Raw genomic sequence first — 17968 nt, forward strand, 5'->3', positions numbered from 1 at the left:
TTAAAACCAAAGGCATAATATCTGTTGTTATATATAACAAAAACTGGTCAATTAACCTAACATTTATCTTGTACACACAGGACTGCAGAAGAAATTCTCATATGAAAGCAGTGATCAATTTGTTGCTTAACAAAAGCTGTATTTAATCTCTTGCTCACTCAAATAATTTAACCAAGGCTAAATTCTAATCAGACTATGATGTGAGAATTACAAATCAACTGAAGAAAGTAACATAATTTTTTTATTTGATTTGAACCCATTTTCATATACAAAGCTAATGTATTATGTACAAAATAAATGTATATTCTTAAAAACTGTTAGAATACAAATTTCCAAAGGACTAAAAAAAGTGCAAAATTCTCAATTATCTTCAATCATGCTATACAGAAACAAATCAAATATTAGCTCATATACACACACTGAAAAATTTTCAAACACAATGTAACAAAACAAAACATACATCTTATATATTCAACCTTAAAAAGATGAGGAAGGAAAGAATGTATTGCACCAAATTAACAGTAACTTCATTATAATGAGAAGACTAATCAAAATTATTTACACATCTTTATTAAAAATTTTCTCAACTTTAAGACCGTTTTTTGGCATACAAATATTCACTGAGTCACAGTTTGCACAGTCAATAATTAGTTATAAATAAGGCTTAAAATTCTCTTTTTCATGGTCAATTCCAGTAGAATAAATGAGAAGGACTGCTTAATGATAACTACACAACTGTTTGAATTCCTTAAATATTTAAGTAGCAGCACAATTTGCAAGTATTTTTCTTTAAAACAAGTAATTCTGAATTTTCAGCTGTCCTCCTCTGACTATGTGCACTCACATGCATTCAAGTCACTGTCACCCTCTATGAAAACACTGAAACGTTCCTATTTCATCTGGGTCCCAGAAAAACCAACATAAGAGACAAATCATATGTGGTTGATATTTTTCTGTCTTAATGGATTCCTTTTCATAGCAGTGCATCTGATAGACAATGTCTAGCTAAATCTCTGATTATTTTTTGCTAAATTTTTTGCTCTAAGTATATAAAAGCTAACCACTGAGGGAAGGAACGCCATACTCTTGAAGAGTTTCTGAAGAAAACAGACCAGCCATACAGTTTTCTAACAATTCTTCTTATGTAAAGTAAAGCTAATTATGAGACAAAGTATCCACAAGTATTTTTGATGGGAGTATTTTTGAATCACAGAGAGAAGTAACATGTTAGAAGAGGGGGGAAAAAAAAGTCTAAACTGTAAAAGATCTTTGACAGCAAGATCTGTTGTAATATGTCATAATTTTAGAAGAAGGTAGAAACTATGCTACTTTTAAAAGCAATCAAAATCCCAAAGGAAAAAATAAAGTTATTTTCTTTAATCCCTATATAAGAAATTAAGAGGCTGAATTTTTTCAGTTAGGTCTAACAACTGGTATCTCCTTACCAGAACCACTTCTAAAGTGTTTATGATTACTATGATTTTAACATTCTGAAGAGCAAAATAATGCCAATCACAGGTAAGCTTTTTCCTTCAAAATGCAAGACAGGCATTTGTTGAATTTATAGGTTGAGCCCACTAAATTTATTTGTTTTTGAGCCCATTAAATCTTAAAAACGCATTGCTTGGATAGTGTAGGAAATGTTTCCAAAGGAAGGGACATCAAAAACAGCATTTTAACTTTAACTACTTAGTACCCTGGCTACCAGAGAACCTCCGGTTTTAATACTTATTATTTTGAAATATATTATTACCAAAATAAAATTTTAAAAGGTCCAATTGGAATAAAACTCTTTAAAAAGTTTATATTTTAATCAAAAAAATATAATTTTCTTTTTCAACCCTACCTAAATCCTAACCTTCTATTCTTAAATTACAGTGCTACATTATAATATTACAAATAGCTAATCATTTTGTACATTCAAAAATAGTTATAGATTTTAAATGAGACAGCCATCATATTATAAGTGGAAAAACACACACAAAACACCCAAAACTCCACTAACAGTTAACTTTGAAAAATGAATGAGTAATTCAATGACAGAACTGTGCTGTTTTTAGTATTATGGTAATATTTGTAAAATAACTTTCAAAGGAAACATTAAAAATCTATACCACAGAAAACAAATGTTGTATTAGTGACTTTCTATTTGTTCTTTTCCCTTGAATTTTCAGTTTATAAGATTATAGGCATTAAGACAAAAGTAAATACAGTTGTATCTCTGTCCTTTCATTTTTCACTACAGCCATTAGCTTCATAGGTCTAAATCCTGTAATATGTTTAGAAATCAACCACATGTGACAACAAATGCCAGTGAGATAATCTAAGATATGTCTGATGAATTATGTACTCTAGCTAAAAGTATGTGATAGCCGCTTATTTAGACAGGTTTCTTATACTGAAGAAAATCATACAACTCCTATAGCTAGGATGGAGATTATATATATATTTTAAGGATGGCTTTATATTTTTAACATAGAAAACAGCATCATTTCCAATATAGGCCTAAATATCTTAAATGTTAATGCTTTATTTTCTGTAATATTAGGACTTTTTATATGAAAAATTTAAAGATTTTTTCCATACTGAGAAGTCATCAGAAGTACTTAGGGAATATATCCAGTGCTTTTTAATTAGAAAAATTCTAATGATTACTACCTTCAAGGCTATGAGAGACCTAATTCTATTTTTAAACCTAGCATTTGGTAACTCGTGCTTTTTATTAATACTTTAAAGTGTTAAATAATTCACATACACAAAATATTCACTGACAGTCACTAGGAACTAATAAAAGCAAACACACACTTTTTGGAAGCAAATTTTAGTTATAATATTCAAATGTGAAAGGTCTGAAGAAAGTTATAATAATAACTGAAAAGGAAATTTGACTGGTTCGGTGGCAAGCAAAACAAAGGCAAGAAAGCCATTCTGAACAAATTTTAGAAAAATATCTCCAAGGGGTGCCTGGGTGGCTCAGTGGTTAAGCATCTGCCTTCTGCTCAGGTCATGATCCCAGGGTCTTGGGATGGAGCCCCGCATTGGGCTCCCTGCTCTGCGGGAAGCTTGCTGCTCCCTCTCCCACTCCCCCTGCTTGTGTTCCTTCTCTTGCTGTGTATCTCTCTGTTAAATAAATAAATAAATAAAATCTTAAAAAAAAAAAAAAAAGGAAAAAGAAAAATGTCTCCAAAGATAATGATTAAACCTATTTTCATATAGGCCTGTGAATAAGCAATCTGACTTATAAAAATAAACAGATCTAATTTTTTTTCTTTCTTTTTTTTTTTTAAGATTTTACTTATTTATTTGACAGAGAGAGAGAGAGAGAGAGACAGAGACAGCAAGAGAGGGAACACAAGCTAGGGGAGTGGGGAGAGGGAGAACAGGCTCTGCAGGGAGCCCAATGCCATGTGGGGCTTGATTCCAGGACTCTGGGATCATGACACCAGAGCTGAAGGCAGACACTTCACAACTAAGCCACCCAGGCGCCCCTGACTATAATGTCTATAGTGTAAAATATTTTAAGACTTAAAAATCCTGAGGTATAATTTTTTTATACTAAGAGATTCAGAAAGTCCAGAGTAGTGCCTAGACTTCTGTATATTTATAGAACTTCACAGACAAGTCTGATCTGCAATCTCAATTAAGAAACACTGGCTTAAGAAAATTCTAGATTCAAATTAAAGAAGCTGTGGCTGGCATTTTAATAATATTGAAATGATGGCTAATAATACTATATGGTTGTTGCAATAATGTCATGAGAAAAAGCACCACCAAGATATAGGAAAGTTCTTCAGAACAATGTTCTGGGTGGAGTCAAATCTTAAGCAAAGCAAATGTTGGTTGTATATGATAAAGGAATTAGGCAAAAAGAATATTGGGAATGGATATTTGTTGGGAGTGATAAAAATATTTACGATTGACTACTTACTGGGAAAGAACAGAGTCAGCTGATTAACAGTAATTAGGACAAGCTAGGAGTCTGGATGATAGAGGAAAGCAAGAGATAAGATTTAGAAAAGAAAAAGAACATAAATTCATTATATCAGTTAAAACTTTTATCCCACAGACAGGTGTAGGAACTTATTTATGAAGACAATTGTATTGATGTATTTGAAAAGACCAACCTTCACTCGTTCACACACACATCCTATGATAGTACATGTAATATATATTATTTAATATTTATATTTAATAGAGTTCATGCACTTGTATCTTTTCACTTGAAGGGTGATAAAGACAATGCTACTCATTTTATAAATGTAAATATATAAAAGGAGCTAACCTTTTTAAATTTAACTAAAAGATTTCCATTAGTGATTTCTTTAGTAATAACAATAAAAATATACTTAAAAGGCCATGTGTCTATCATCATTAAATAAAAATCTGATATTCGAGTTAAAAATTTTTTTTAAAAGATTTCATTTATTCAATTGACAGAGAGAGATAGCAACGGAGGGAACACAAGCAGGGGGAATGGGAGGAGAAGCAGTCCCCCGCCCCCCGCCCCCCCCCCCCAGCAGGGAGCCTCTGTTATGGGGCTCCAGTCCAGGACTCTGGGAACATGACCTGAGCCGAAGGCAGACGCTTAATAACTGAGCCACCCGAGTGCCCCTCAAGTTAAAATTTCCTTGGCCTACTCTTATTCAAGTAAAATATAAAAAATCTTAGGTTAAGATTCAACTTTCAAATCTAAATTCTAATTAATTATGAGAGTACATTTACTCCTTCAAATGCATAAAACTGATTTTCAATACCAGTTCTTTAAGGATAGTTGTTATATGCCTTATATAGAGAAAAAAAGGAAGCCTCACTGACATTCCTTGCTAATGACATGAATGCCTGGCATTTTCTTTCCTACAGAAAGGATGTGACCTAAAAAAAAATTGCTGTTACCTAATGGAAACTAACAGGTAGAAACGTATTAATAGCTGACATGAGCTTCACAGGCTTAAAAGATTTTAAGCCAACTGGGCAAGCTTTAGTTTCATCATATACTTTTCTAATTTTCATGCCCTGATCTATTTTTTCTTTTCTCGTCCAATTTTATCTAAGCATCATGGAATACTAATTGGAGAGTGAAAAATTGGTTCTTTATTCTCTAAATGAAAAGTTATTGTATGTTTTAATATCTGAGACCTCATTTTCTAAGAGTAAAATCATTATCCTAGTATAAATCTCTATCACCAGGATGCTGAGATCTTTCATTGATTTCGTTGATGATTTCCCTCACCACCAGTGTCAAGAAGCAAAAGCAGATGAAAATTTCCTTAGATAACAAACTTCATAGCAGCTAAGTTGAGATATTATATGATGAACTAAAATCACCTGTTACTCTATTCTAATCATACCATTGTTCATTTATCGCATTATATAAATAGAAATATCTTCTATGGGTAACATTAAATATACCAGAATCCCCCAAAGTATATCTTTCCAGTGATTCTATCTAGTCATTTTTAATTCAGTGGGCTACACTGTTTAGAAGAGGTCTATATTTTTCATATAGAGGTTTATCTTTTACTATATTTGCTTACTTTAATAGCTAAACACAAGTTCCATTCCCCTAGACTAGTATTAGTATTCTTAGGTTTTCCTGAAAATATTACATTTTTGGTTTTTACTTTTTGGAAAAACTAATATAAGGAAGCATTCCACAGTTCTGAGCATCTACTGTTAGTCTAGGTAGGATATTTATTTTACTTTGAACGAAGGGTCTTCTATTTGTGCTATAAAATGAATACTGCTTGTTTGGTTCTTCCATCTAAAGAGCAGCAAAATGGGGCGCCTGGGTGGCTCAGTGGGTTAAGCCGCTGCCTTCGGCTCAGGTCATGATCTCAGGGTCCTGGGATCGAGCCCCACATCGGGCTCTCTGCTCAGCAGGGAGCCTGCTTCCTCCTCTCTCTCTCTGCCTGCCTCTCTGCCTACTTGTGATCTCTCTCTGTCAAAATAAATAAATAAAATCTTAAAAAAAAAAAAAAAGAGCAGCAAAATAAAACACCATAAATTTGGGGATTTTGCCCTGAAAAGTTAAACTTCTTTGTAATTTTTGTAAGCATTCATCCAAAATAATTCCAAAACCAACATTAAGTAACCTTAAAAATAAAGAAGACATCCTTATACCAAAATCTCCAGATGAGTAAGCAAAAGAAAAATCTCTAACATTTTGATTCAGAACAGTTTAAAAAAAAAATCAACATTTAAAATATCAAAAGTCAATCATGTTGGTTCTGATGACCTGAAACCTCCTAAAAAATGTAATATAAAAAACTGAATGAAATAAATAGAAGCAACAAATCTCAATAAGTAATTATCTCTATTGACTTGTTTTGAGACATTTTCATCAGAAATTTCTTAAGTCCTTAAAATGGAAATTTTCACATTTATATATGCTCTATTTTACACTTGCTGCATTGGTTTATTTCAGTGCTTCTTACCTAAAACATAACCGTTTTTTTGTTGGTGGTATTGTTTTCTTTTACTGAACAGAGCAGGGGATTTTAAATAATTGGAATGAAAATTCTTTTGTAAGTTATTAGTCCTGACTCAAACAGATCATATCTATTCAAAAAGCTTCCCTAAACTGAAACTTGTACTTCTCTTAATTGTTTTACTCACTCATAGGATTAAAGAAAATGGTATTAAATACTGTGGACAACCCAAGAGAAGAATTACAGAGGGAAAGTTTCTTAAAGATGCCATTGAGAAGACAACTAGATGTAAGGAAATCTATGATTTGTGGAATAAAAAGGAACATTATAAGAAACTATTATTGTGAGAAGTCTTTTTTTCTCTTCTGATCACAGACCCCTTTATGAAAGCCACACATGCACTCCTGAAAAAAATGCAGTTAACACGCAGAATTTCCATACAATTTCAGAGGATTCATAAATTCTCCCAAACCCATGGAATCTCAGATTAAGGACACTTATAGTTGAAAAAGCTCTCTGACTTAACTCCAAAGATGACCTTATAAAAGCACTAGGTTTAACAATCTCTTTGAATTCCAAAATAAATCTATCAGCTTTTTACTTTAAAATACTGAATATTAAGCATATGTAATACTTAACTATTATAATAAAATTAATTATCTTAAAAGTTATACATAACATGAAATAGAAATGTTTTTTTAAAATTACTGTATCTACATGACAAGTTTAAGTGATACAAATCTTTTCAATTCATTTATCAATCACATGGAAGTTATAGGTAAAAATATTAATGTATTTGGGTATCATTGCTAACACTTCTAATTATGGGGAAAGACACAGTATTTGCTTAGTAAGGAATAAGCCAAGAAATTTTGAACTTTGCAAATATAAATTGTGTTGCAAATGCTACTTAAAGGGTCCACCTGTCAAAATCATAATCAGCATTTTTCCTTCATTATACTACTAATGAAATGTATCTGCAAAATAGATCTCTTCTCTTATTCCTACTTAACCTTTATTATTTAAGCATAATAATGTATTTCAGTAAGTTCTCATTAGTAATATGCTAAGTAGTAGTGGAATGACCCAATGTACCGGTTTCAACTGTCTTATATTCAACTTATCATGAAAACCTGGAATTTACATTGAGTTTTGAAAATCCAAGTGTGCAACAGATGCCTTTAAAATATTACCCTAATCAGAAGTTCCATAAATAAACTGATGAATTTTTAAATATGGTAGTCAGTAAATAGAAAAATGATTAAATAAAGAATACATTAAAAGCCATTTCTCTCAACTGTCCGATCATCTGTACTCTTCTTAGAAATACCTTACATTTTGCTGGTTAGGATAATAATGGAATTATATACAACTTCTTCATTTTTGGAAGTTTTCTTCCTCAATGGATCTAATGATTGTCAGGAATGAACCACAAACCTAATTCAATTGTATTCTCTCAAATCCTTGGTGTAGATCAAGAATTAGTCAATAAGACTGGATTCAATGTTAACCAGAAATTTTTAAAGTGGATAATAATACAACCAATGTCTTTATATACACATAGCATACTGAATTTTGGTAATCCCTCAGTAATTTTCAGTGATAAAAGCCCAGATATATTTCAGAGAGTTGAGAGATGTGGTTAAAGTGCCAAAGTAATAAATCAAGTTTCATTTATCCATGACAGAAGATGGAAATAGTAATCACTTGAAATCTTGAGTATTATATTCAGTTTCTCCAGCTGAAATCTGGCTGAGTCGCTTGCTAGATCCCCACAATTTTCGAGAAAGCTGACCTGAACGCATCTGTTTAAAGTAATTCAGAGAAACAAAGAATAGATGTTATTAAGAAAAAAGAAAGAAAGAAAAAAAAAAGAAACGAAATTGATATACAAGACACCGATTCTATAGAATGCAGAACGTAGTTTTGTTAACAGAATAATTAACATTTTAGTGATTCGTGATTAATAATAATTAAAGAAAGGCTTCTCTACATTGGTTGTCTTTCAACTAAGAAAGGTCTAATACTAATGTTAATTCTAAATTTTATAAAATTAAGTGTCCCAGTTTGTCCAAATTACCAGAGTCCCTTTCTTTATAAATTAACAAAACCAGGTGTTATATGCAACTAATGAATTCTTGAACACTACATCAAAAACTAATGATGTGTTAAATGTTGGCCAAATGAACATAATAAAAAATTTTTTTAATTAACAAAGGTATATTTTACTATATTAAAATAATCTTCCAAAATTATACTTTAATAAGACACATAAATTGAGTATCTTCTCCTCTTGTATTTAAGTAATATTAATGCTTATCACAGGGATAAGAAGAAAGTAAAATAATGTTTGGATGAAAAGAAAATAACTTTAGTATATTTTGATATATAAGAATTTCAAAAAATAATATTTAACAAGAGAATGATAAAATGTGATTTAGAAAACAAGAACAGCATCAGTTCTCTGAAGAATCACTATTTTATCCATCATTAAATTTTTACCACCTGCCATACTTCTCAGAATATAATAATTATTAAATATTAATTCAACTGGTGAATAAATTCCCTTCTAAAAGTGCTTAAACTTCTAGGTAGGGCAAAAAAAGAACCCATGTGGGAAACATTTCTCAGTCTAAGCATATGATTATGATGTCAGAATTACTTTGCCAAGTGCAACCTACTTCTTAATGGTGATTCATCTGCCACCCTTTTTCAATGGTTATCCTTCTCTAAGGGACACTTATTGAAGGGATAAAAAAAAATCAAGGCTCATGCAAAGACACTTTGGGATGCTTGTTTTACATTTTCATTTCTAGGTGTATTTCCAGAAACATTGTTTCCATTACTCTATTACCACATTACCACTTCATTTATAAATACAAATTTTGTACTGAGAATGTAACATATAAAACTGATGACTTAAAATACACATTAATCAAGATTTTGATCTTTTAGATAAATTCAGATATTGAAATAAAAATCTTTTCATACCTAAATCTTGATTTAATTTTGATACTGTCATACACAATTATATTTCAGTTATGCAAGATTCTAAGTATTCAATTATATACTAACGTAGAACTATACTTCAGCGGATACATCCAAAGATATAAAATGATAAATACTCCTATTCAAAATCTACACATAATTCAGATTCTCTGTGTTGTAGACTACAAAAATCTTTCAGTGAAGACAAAAAACTTATTTAGTAAATAGTACAAAACACTGACTGAGGCCTATGAAATGAAGCTATTTAGGGGTTTTTTTCCCCAATCAATTTTTAGAAGAAAATGTGTGCACATAATGGTCACTTCACTTAAAAAAAATCAGTAAAATAAAAAAGTGAAGCATACTCAGTAAGAAAAAGTGCTTAAAATGTTTTAAATATAAGTGAATACCAAGATATGGACTTGCTGAGATTGTTTGGGGGATTGTTAAACGAAAGGTAAATGACAATATCAATTTAATAAGACCTCTGTTTTGTTACAATAATATCTTGAAAAAGAGTAAAAGAACTAACAAAACCTTAAAATATATATAAAACAAAAAGGCCCCCATGATCCGTGGTAGATTTACTAAAACCAGTGACAGTGTGTTATTCACTAGTGTCTTCTCTTGAAGTGATTCCAAGATTTGCCATTATTTTAGATTTCTCAGAAGAGACTGATGCAATCAGTACAAATTTATAATGCTTAATTTGACTCTATATAATAAAAGAAATTTTCTAGAAGAATCACTAAATTACTTGGAATATAGCCACTAAGTTTTCGAAGGAACAATACCAGATTTATGGTGTCTGAATATTCAGTGATTGATAAGCCACTGGCAAATCTATAGTTAAGTACAAGAAACTCACTGAGAATTAAGCATATTTGTTCTGCTAATTCTGGTGTTCTTGTTGAAAGTAAAGTATATAGTTTTATTGTTGGAGTCTGTATTTCATTTTTTATAAAGGCTTTTATGTATTAGAAATCCAAGTAGTGTCTTGAATCTAGATTTGGAAAGATAGATAATAAAAGCACTTCCTTATTCATACAGTGATAGAAACCGCCAAATATGTACTTTCACTTATTTCACAATATAAACATCACTCTTGAGTATTAGATTTATGACCTTTTCATTTACTACCCTTTGAAAAATCAAATTTGGTTTTTAGTTTGTTCATCCATAATGGAGACTTCTGATTCAGCTGGAACAAAGGAGAACCAAAGGAATCCCCCACAGTATGGGAAAAGAAGTTCTTGATGCTGTGTTTTACCTCAGCTGGCTTCCCAACACCCACTACAATCAATTTGCCATCTTCTAATCCTACAAGAATATGGCTGTATTCTTTGGTGACACAAACACAGTGGATAGGCATTCGCATGGCTAATGGGTTCATGCTGAGATTCAAACTAAAAGAGAAATAAAACACACACATAATTACACAGATACATAATAGATTCAGAGAATCTTATACCTGAGAGATAACCTAATGATCACTGATTCTGCATTCTAATTTTACAGATGTGTAACTTAGATTCAGAAAGCCTGAATGACTCACACAAGGGCCCACATTACAGCATTACTTAAAATACATACTGTTTTTTTTCCTAGTCTCAACATCTGTTTTTCTTCTAACCATATATATGATCTCTCACGAAATGATTTTTACCTTGTTGATTAAAAAGTTAAAGTAGAATAAAAAGGAAAAAGTTCAAAAAGTGTTCGTGTGCATGTTGGGGGGTAAGGTTGATGAAACTGTTCTATTCGCCTTGTCTTAGAAAATGTAATATATAAACATATAAGATAAAACATAATAAAATAATATGTAATATTTAAAAACAGAATTATATAAAAACATAACATAATACTCAATTATGGAAAATGTCCATAGCTTTTAGGATTAAAGAATAAAGAATCCTCTGATGTACACACTATGTTTGGACCAACCTGCTAAAAGATCTCATTCATTTTTCTGATCTGGGATTCTCTTTTTTTTCCCCTCACTACTGATCTGGGATTCTCTTAACAATACTGTAAAAGAAAATGTTGGAAAGCTATGATTCAAATAGGGACTCGGTGCTTTATTGCTGGAGAAAGAATGACAAAAGTAAGAAGAGAATTACAAAAATGGAGAAAGGATGTTGGTACAGAAGTGATTCTGATATGAATGTGGGAAGAGAGAACACCCTGGGATCAGGAAATGATTTGTAAAAACGATTTGGGAGGGGCCAAGATAGTCTCAGGAATATAAATGTAAATATAAACCATAATAAATTTTTTAAAAATGGAGGAAAGGATATATTTGGGAATACAAGGAGTAATAGTGCTTTGTATGTATGTTAGTAAATATGAAGAATATAAAACTTAAAAACATATCCACTATTTAAACATCCTTTTCCTTCAGTGCTTTAAATAATAAGACTCCCCACCAATTTTACATACACATAATATACAATCATGAACAGATACATTAGCCTTAAAAATACTTTAGTTTGTTTTACCACAATTAAAAACAATTTTTAAGACCTAGCTGTAGTTTGTAAAAATTCAAACTATAACTGAACAAATTTACAAATCTATAATCCAGGCTTGGCACGATGAAAATTCTTTTCCTGGCTTTTTAAAAAAAATTTTACTATGCTAAAATACACATAACATAAAGTTTCCTACATTTTTAAAACATACATCTATATTTCATTTACTAATCCAGAAATAATTTAGCTTCCCCAATTTTTTTCAGAGTTGTTAAAAATGACACGTTCACAATAAATGATAAACTTTACAAAAAATTAGAAATCTGTAATTGCTGATTTCTACTCTAGGCTGCAAGTATTACTACCTTTTCTTTCTTTTTTTCTTCCCTACCTTTTCTTCCTTTTTTTCTTCCCTTCTTCTTTTTTTAAAAAAATATTTTATTTATTTATTTGACAGAGAGAGAGATCATAAGTAGGCAGAGAAGCAGGCAGGAAGTAGGCTCTCTACCGAGCAGAGAGCCCGATGCAGGGCTCGATCCCAGGACCCTGAGATCATGACCTGAGCCGAAGGAATAGGCTTTAACCCACTGAACCACCTGGGCATCCCTCTTTCCTTCTTTTTTAAAGATTTTATTATTAAGTAATCTCTACCTAAAACATGGGATTCGAACACACAACCCCAAGATCAAGAGTTGCATGCTCCAGTGAGGTGCCCCTATTACCACCTTTTCTTAAGTGAGACTTCAAAGAATCTTATTATTTACCTGTGGAGATTTCTTATGGACAGGAAGCCTTGTAAGCTGCCCGTGATAATATGTTCTCCAGTGATACATATATCTGATACTTGTTCTGTCAGGACTTGGGACCCTAGATACTTGCCATTTATGGAAAACAGATGTAATGCATTCTTATCCTGTAAAGATTAGATGAAGAAAAGTTAATGATCTCAAATGAAAATGGGGTTTTAATACCGGCAATTAAAACTGTGACTATAACAGAATGACTACTGGATTTAAAATTTTGAAATAAACATATAGTTATGCTTATTTTTCATTTTTATTATTTGAAAAGTTTTATTTATTTATTTGACAGAGAGAAACACAGCAAGGGAGGGAACACAGGCAGAGAGAGTGGGAAAGGGAGAAGCAGGCTTCCCACCGAGCAGGAACCTGGGATCACAACCTTAGCAGAAGGCAGCCACTCAAGCAACTGAGCCACCCAGGAGCCCCTACAGTTAGTTATGTTTAAAGAAAAAGTGTGTAGACAATATTATTACTGTGATTTTAAATGAAAAGTAGCTGTATATTTTAAGAAAATATTTAAATAAGTAATTGCCAAGTAAATAAATATTAAACAGGTACTCTCATCCCTCCAAAAGAATTAAAATCTCAATCAGCCTAAAAAAATCCCACAAGACATTTTTTAAGCCCCACATTTTTAACACAGAACAAAAAGACTCTAACTTTTTTTAAAGCTACAGTTTTTAAAAATAATTTATTTTTTAAAAATAAATTTATTTTAAAATAAAATTAAAAAGCCCATTTTTATTAAAATAAAATAATAAAAGCCCAGTGTATGGCTTGAACTCATAACCCGGGGATCAAGAGTCTCATGCTCTACCAATAAAATTTAAAAATTTTAAAAAATATTTTTTTTTGAGAGAGATAAAGAGAAAGAAAGAAAGAATGTATGTGTATATGGGCATGGAAGTGGGGGAGGGGCGGGAGAAAGAGAGAGAGAGAGAGACAGAATCCCAAGCAGACTCCCCACTCAGTGGGGAATCCAATGCAGTGTTCAATCTCACGACCCTGAAATCATGACCTGATCTGAAATCAAGAGTTGGATGTTTAACCAACTAAAGCCACCTAGGACCCGGTTCTCTAAATTTTATTATTTAAAAAAAAATTTTTTTTAAATATTTTATTTGTTTGAGAGAGAAAGAGAGAGAGAGAGAGAGCGAGCGCATAAGCCTGGTGAGAGGCAGAAGGAGAGGGACAAGCAGACTCCTTGAGCAGGGGGCCCAACTTGGGGCTCAATCCCCAAACCCCAGGATCATGACCTTAACCAACTGAGCCACCCAGGCACCCCATCAGTGCTCTAATTTTTTAAAAAACTTGATCATGGAAAGAAAAGGAATATAATTTATGGCTCCTTTATACCCAACCTGTGCAAAAAGAATTTAATTTGGTTATAATTTCCACTGAAGCTTCTGAAGTCCCACATAACCAGAAATTCTTTTTGTAATCATGTATTATATAGGTCAATAGAAATCCCTAAAACAAAATATGAACATGAGGCCAACATTGTGATGGGGTCCATCTAATGGGAAGGAATAAACAAATTAAAAGATGAAAGGAACATATCCTTTTCAAAATATGATGTTCATCAAAATGCCTCATATATACAGTATAACATGGAAAGAAAATGACAGGCTTATAGATAGTCTAGCCCTCCTGCACGTAACTGTTATATACCTTGAGATTGGTCTTTTCTTCAATGCTGGAATAGATAACAATATGTCCTTCCCAAGATATAGCCAAATTAGGAACAGTCAGGAGCACAGAACTCTCAGAAGGTGGCCGTAAAGTCCTCATGTATTGACCTTTCTGAATGGTATGTATAATCACAGTGCCATCCTACATACAGAAAATAGTAGAGTATAAAAAAGAGAAACAGAACAACAAAAAAGAAGGCCAGATAAATAAATACAGGAAATGAACTCAGAAAATGATTATTCTACCAAGGACTCATGTTATCTTAGGAAAAATTTCAATCTTGAAATTTGAAATAGTATTTTATTTCATCAGACGCTCTCTTTCTGTAACTAATAAGACCAGTAAAATACCAAAGTAGAATCCAGTCTCTTTAAGTTTCTTCTGTGTTATGCTACTTCTGCAAAGTCCTACACAAACAATAAAGAATTCCTATACTTTTACTAGTCCCCCTAGAAGAAAATTTGTCATTCCAATTTTAACATATGTGCCTCCAAAGCAAGCATGAAAATAATTAAATATAATATTCCTTCTCAATTTGTAGAAAAAAATTAGCATTTCTTTCTTTTTTTTTTTAAGATTTATTTATTTATCTTTAGAGAGAGAGTGAGGGACGGGGGGGGGGCAGAGGGAGAGGGAGAGAGAATCTCAGACTCCCCACTGAGTATAGAGCCCAGGGTGGGGTTCAATCCCATGACCCTGAGATCATGAGCTGAGCCAAAATCAAGAGTCGGATGCTTAACTGACTGAGCCACCCAGGCACCCTGAAAAAAGTGAGCATTTCTTAAAGGTGAAATCTTACCCTTGATCCTGACACTGCCATATCTAGTTCAGTGCTGATGCCAACACTCAATACCTCATCGGTGTGTCCATACAGAATCTGAAAGGGTTTAGATGCTAAGCCCACAGGAACACCTCCCTAAGGTCGAAAGAGAAGCAAATGTTAATTTTCTAGTAGGCTATTTTCTACAAAAAGGTTTATACTATATTTAAATTGTCTAATCACAAAGTAATATTGCAACTAGTTCTTAGCACAGCATCTATTCATAACAAGACTCATTCTTGTGTTCCTCCTTGGATTCTCAAATTATTCTGTCTTTTGAAGCTCAACACTTAATCTGAATAATTTCCAAGTTGACTGCATTGGATCAATTCTAACAGGTGTATTATTTGTCCTTTTCATCCACAGATTTGCTCTTCCTGTACTACAAATAAACTTCAGATTCTTTCTCTGAATACTTTTCTTTCTTTTTTTTTGTTGACTTAAAATGTCAGGTATACAACAATGACTCAACAGTTCTGTAAATTATGTTAATACTGACCATGGTAAATGTAGTTATCACCTGTCACCACACAACGTTATTATAATATATTAGCTATGGTCCCTATACTGTATCTCTGTGACCTATTTTATAGAACTTCATTATTTTAAATATTTCATATTAGTAATTTGATATTCAGCCACATTGATTGTTGCTTGCTGTTTCTACTTTTGAGTTTACTTATTATATTTGTAATGGTACTGGTTTTAGTATTGGTTTGATTCTTCCGCAGTCACCCTTTTCATCTTTTTATTTATTTATTTATTTATTTATTTATTTAGAGAGCGAGCGAGCGAGAGCGAGAGCAAGCGCACACACACAAGTGAGTGGGCGGGAGGGGCAGAGAGAGGCGGAGAGAAGCAGAGCCCCACTGAGCGTGGATCTGGATGCAGGGCTCCATTGCACAACCCACACCATGACCTGAGCTGAAATCAAGAGTCAGTTCCTAAGCCGACTGAGCTACCCAGGTGACAATCCTTTCCATCTTTTTTTTTTTTTTTTTTTTTAAGATTTCATTTATTTATTTGAGAGAGAAAGAGAGAGAAAGAAAATGAAAGAACACAAGCAGGGGAGCAGTAGAGGGAGAAGCAGACTCCCTGGCGAGCAGGAAGCCTGATGCGGGACTCGATCCCAGGACCCTGGGATCATGACCTGAGCAGAAGGCAGATGCTTAACCACCTGAGCCACCCAGGGACCCCTCCATCTTTTTTTTTTTAATTTAATTTTTTAATTTGAGAGAGAGTGAGCAAGAGAGTATGCGCGGGGGCAGAGGGAGAGGGAGAAGCAGAATCCCCACCAAGCAGGGATCCTGATGTGGGGCTTGATACCAGGACCCTGTGATCATGACCTGAGCTGAAGGCAGATGTTAAACCAACTAAGCTACCTAGGTGCCCCTCCTTTTCATCTTATTATGCCACTGTATAATTTCATCTTTGAGGTCCTTCATGTTTTACTGAATTAATATTCTTATATTCTTCTAATAACACAATTTTATCTCAGAGATCTCTCTATACTTGAGTTGTTGTCTTCACTCGTGTTTAGCATGTTTTGTTTGTATATTACTTTCTATATATAGATACAGAATGTTTGAGTAGTTGCCATGGTATTTGTTTTATAATTATATACAGAGCATATATCTATACTCTTCCTCTATATTAAACTTATAGAAAAGTTAATTATCAATGGATTAAAGACTCAAATGTAAAAAAAATAAAGAAAAATATTACAAGAAAAATTTTAGGTAATTATTTTAACAAATTTGGAGAAGAAAGACTGTTAACCAAAGTAGAAAACCTAAAAGCCATAAAGAAAAAGGACACTTTCTTGAAGGAACATTATGAAGAGTATAATACCAGAAAGGAAGATACAGTGTAACTACCTGTTGTGTTATTTGCCATATCATACATGTAGTATCTCTGGAACCAGAAATCAAATGTATTCCACAGTAATCTGTAGCTAAACAAGTCACAATATCTGTAAGAAAAAAGGAATTACAAAGATGAAATGGTGTGGTTTTTCTGAATAAAGCTCTAAGAGCAATTTTAATTTGTATTCTATTACTAAATTAGTTGTTTTAGCAGGAGAAGTGTGAGAATGGCAACAGAAAAGCACTGAGAAAGGGTGACACAGGAAAGAAGCAGTATTTTTTTTTTTTTTAAAGATTTTATTTTTAGGCCACCTGGGTGTAGACGCCCTGACTCTAAATTTTTGGCTCAAGTTGTGATCTCAGAGTTGTGATATCAGGCTCTGAGTTGGACTCTGTGCTAAGAGTGGAGCTTGCTTGGGATTCTCTCTCTCCCTTTGCCCCTCTTCCTCCCCAACTTCTCCTTTCTAAAATAAATAAATTAAATCTTAAAAAAAAAAAAGAATGTTAAAGATTTTATTTTTAAGTAATCTCTGTACCTAATGTGGGGCTCACACTTACAACCCTGAGATCGAGAGTCACGTGCTCTACCAATTGAGCCAGCCAGGCACCTCAGGAAAGAAGCAGTGTTACTACTGGGTATTTACCTCAAAGATACAAATGTAGTGAAAAGAAGGGCCACCTGTACCCCAATGTTCATAGCAGCAATGGCCACAGTTGCCAAAATGTGGAAAGAACCAAGATGTCCTTCAACAGATGAATGGATAAAGAAGATACAGTTCACATATACAATGGAATATTATGCCTCCATCAGAAAGGATGAATACCCAACTTTTGTATCAACATGGATGGGACTGGACGAGATTATGTTGAGTGAAATAAGCCAAGCAGAAAAAGTCAATTA

The 17968-nt window shown here is 32.8% G+C and overlaps 1 protein-coding gene across 13 annotated transcripts in view; it reads right to left on the reverse strand.

Moving 5' to 3' along the window:
• Positions 1 to 219: 219 nt before the first annotated feature.
• The window catches only part of NBEAL1 (neurobeachin like 1), a 206804-nt gene continuing 189055 nt past the window's right edge, over positions 220 to 17968 (reverse strand). For 11 of the 13 annotated variants that reach the window (XM_082688834.1, XM_082688840.1, XM_082688844.1 and 8 more), the window contains 5 exons: positions 17080 to 17174; positions 15182 to 15298; positions 14362 to 14523; positions 12652 to 12800; positions 9203 to 10822 (listed from right to left, as the gene is read on the reverse strand). In XM_082688834.1, coding sequence (XP_082544960.1) covers positions 10546 to 10822; positions 12652 to 12800; positions 14362 to 14523; positions 15182 to 15298; positions 17080 to 17174 — 800 coding nt within the window. In that variant the 3' untranslated portion in view covers positions 9203 to 10545. Of the gene's footprint in view, positions 8234 to 9202; positions 10823 to 12651; positions 12801 to 14361; positions 14524 to 15181; positions 15299 to 17079; positions 17175 to 17968 lie in introns of those variants that run through there. The other 2 variants (XM_082688842.1, XM_082688836.1) reach the window with 1 other exon arrangement.

This window comes from Mustela nivalis (assembly GCF_964662115.1).
Source record: "Mustela nivalis genome assembly, chromosome: 11".
NCBI classification, from domain to species: Eukaryota; Metazoa; Chordata; class Mammalia; order Carnivora; family Mustelidae; genus Mustela; species Mustela nivalis.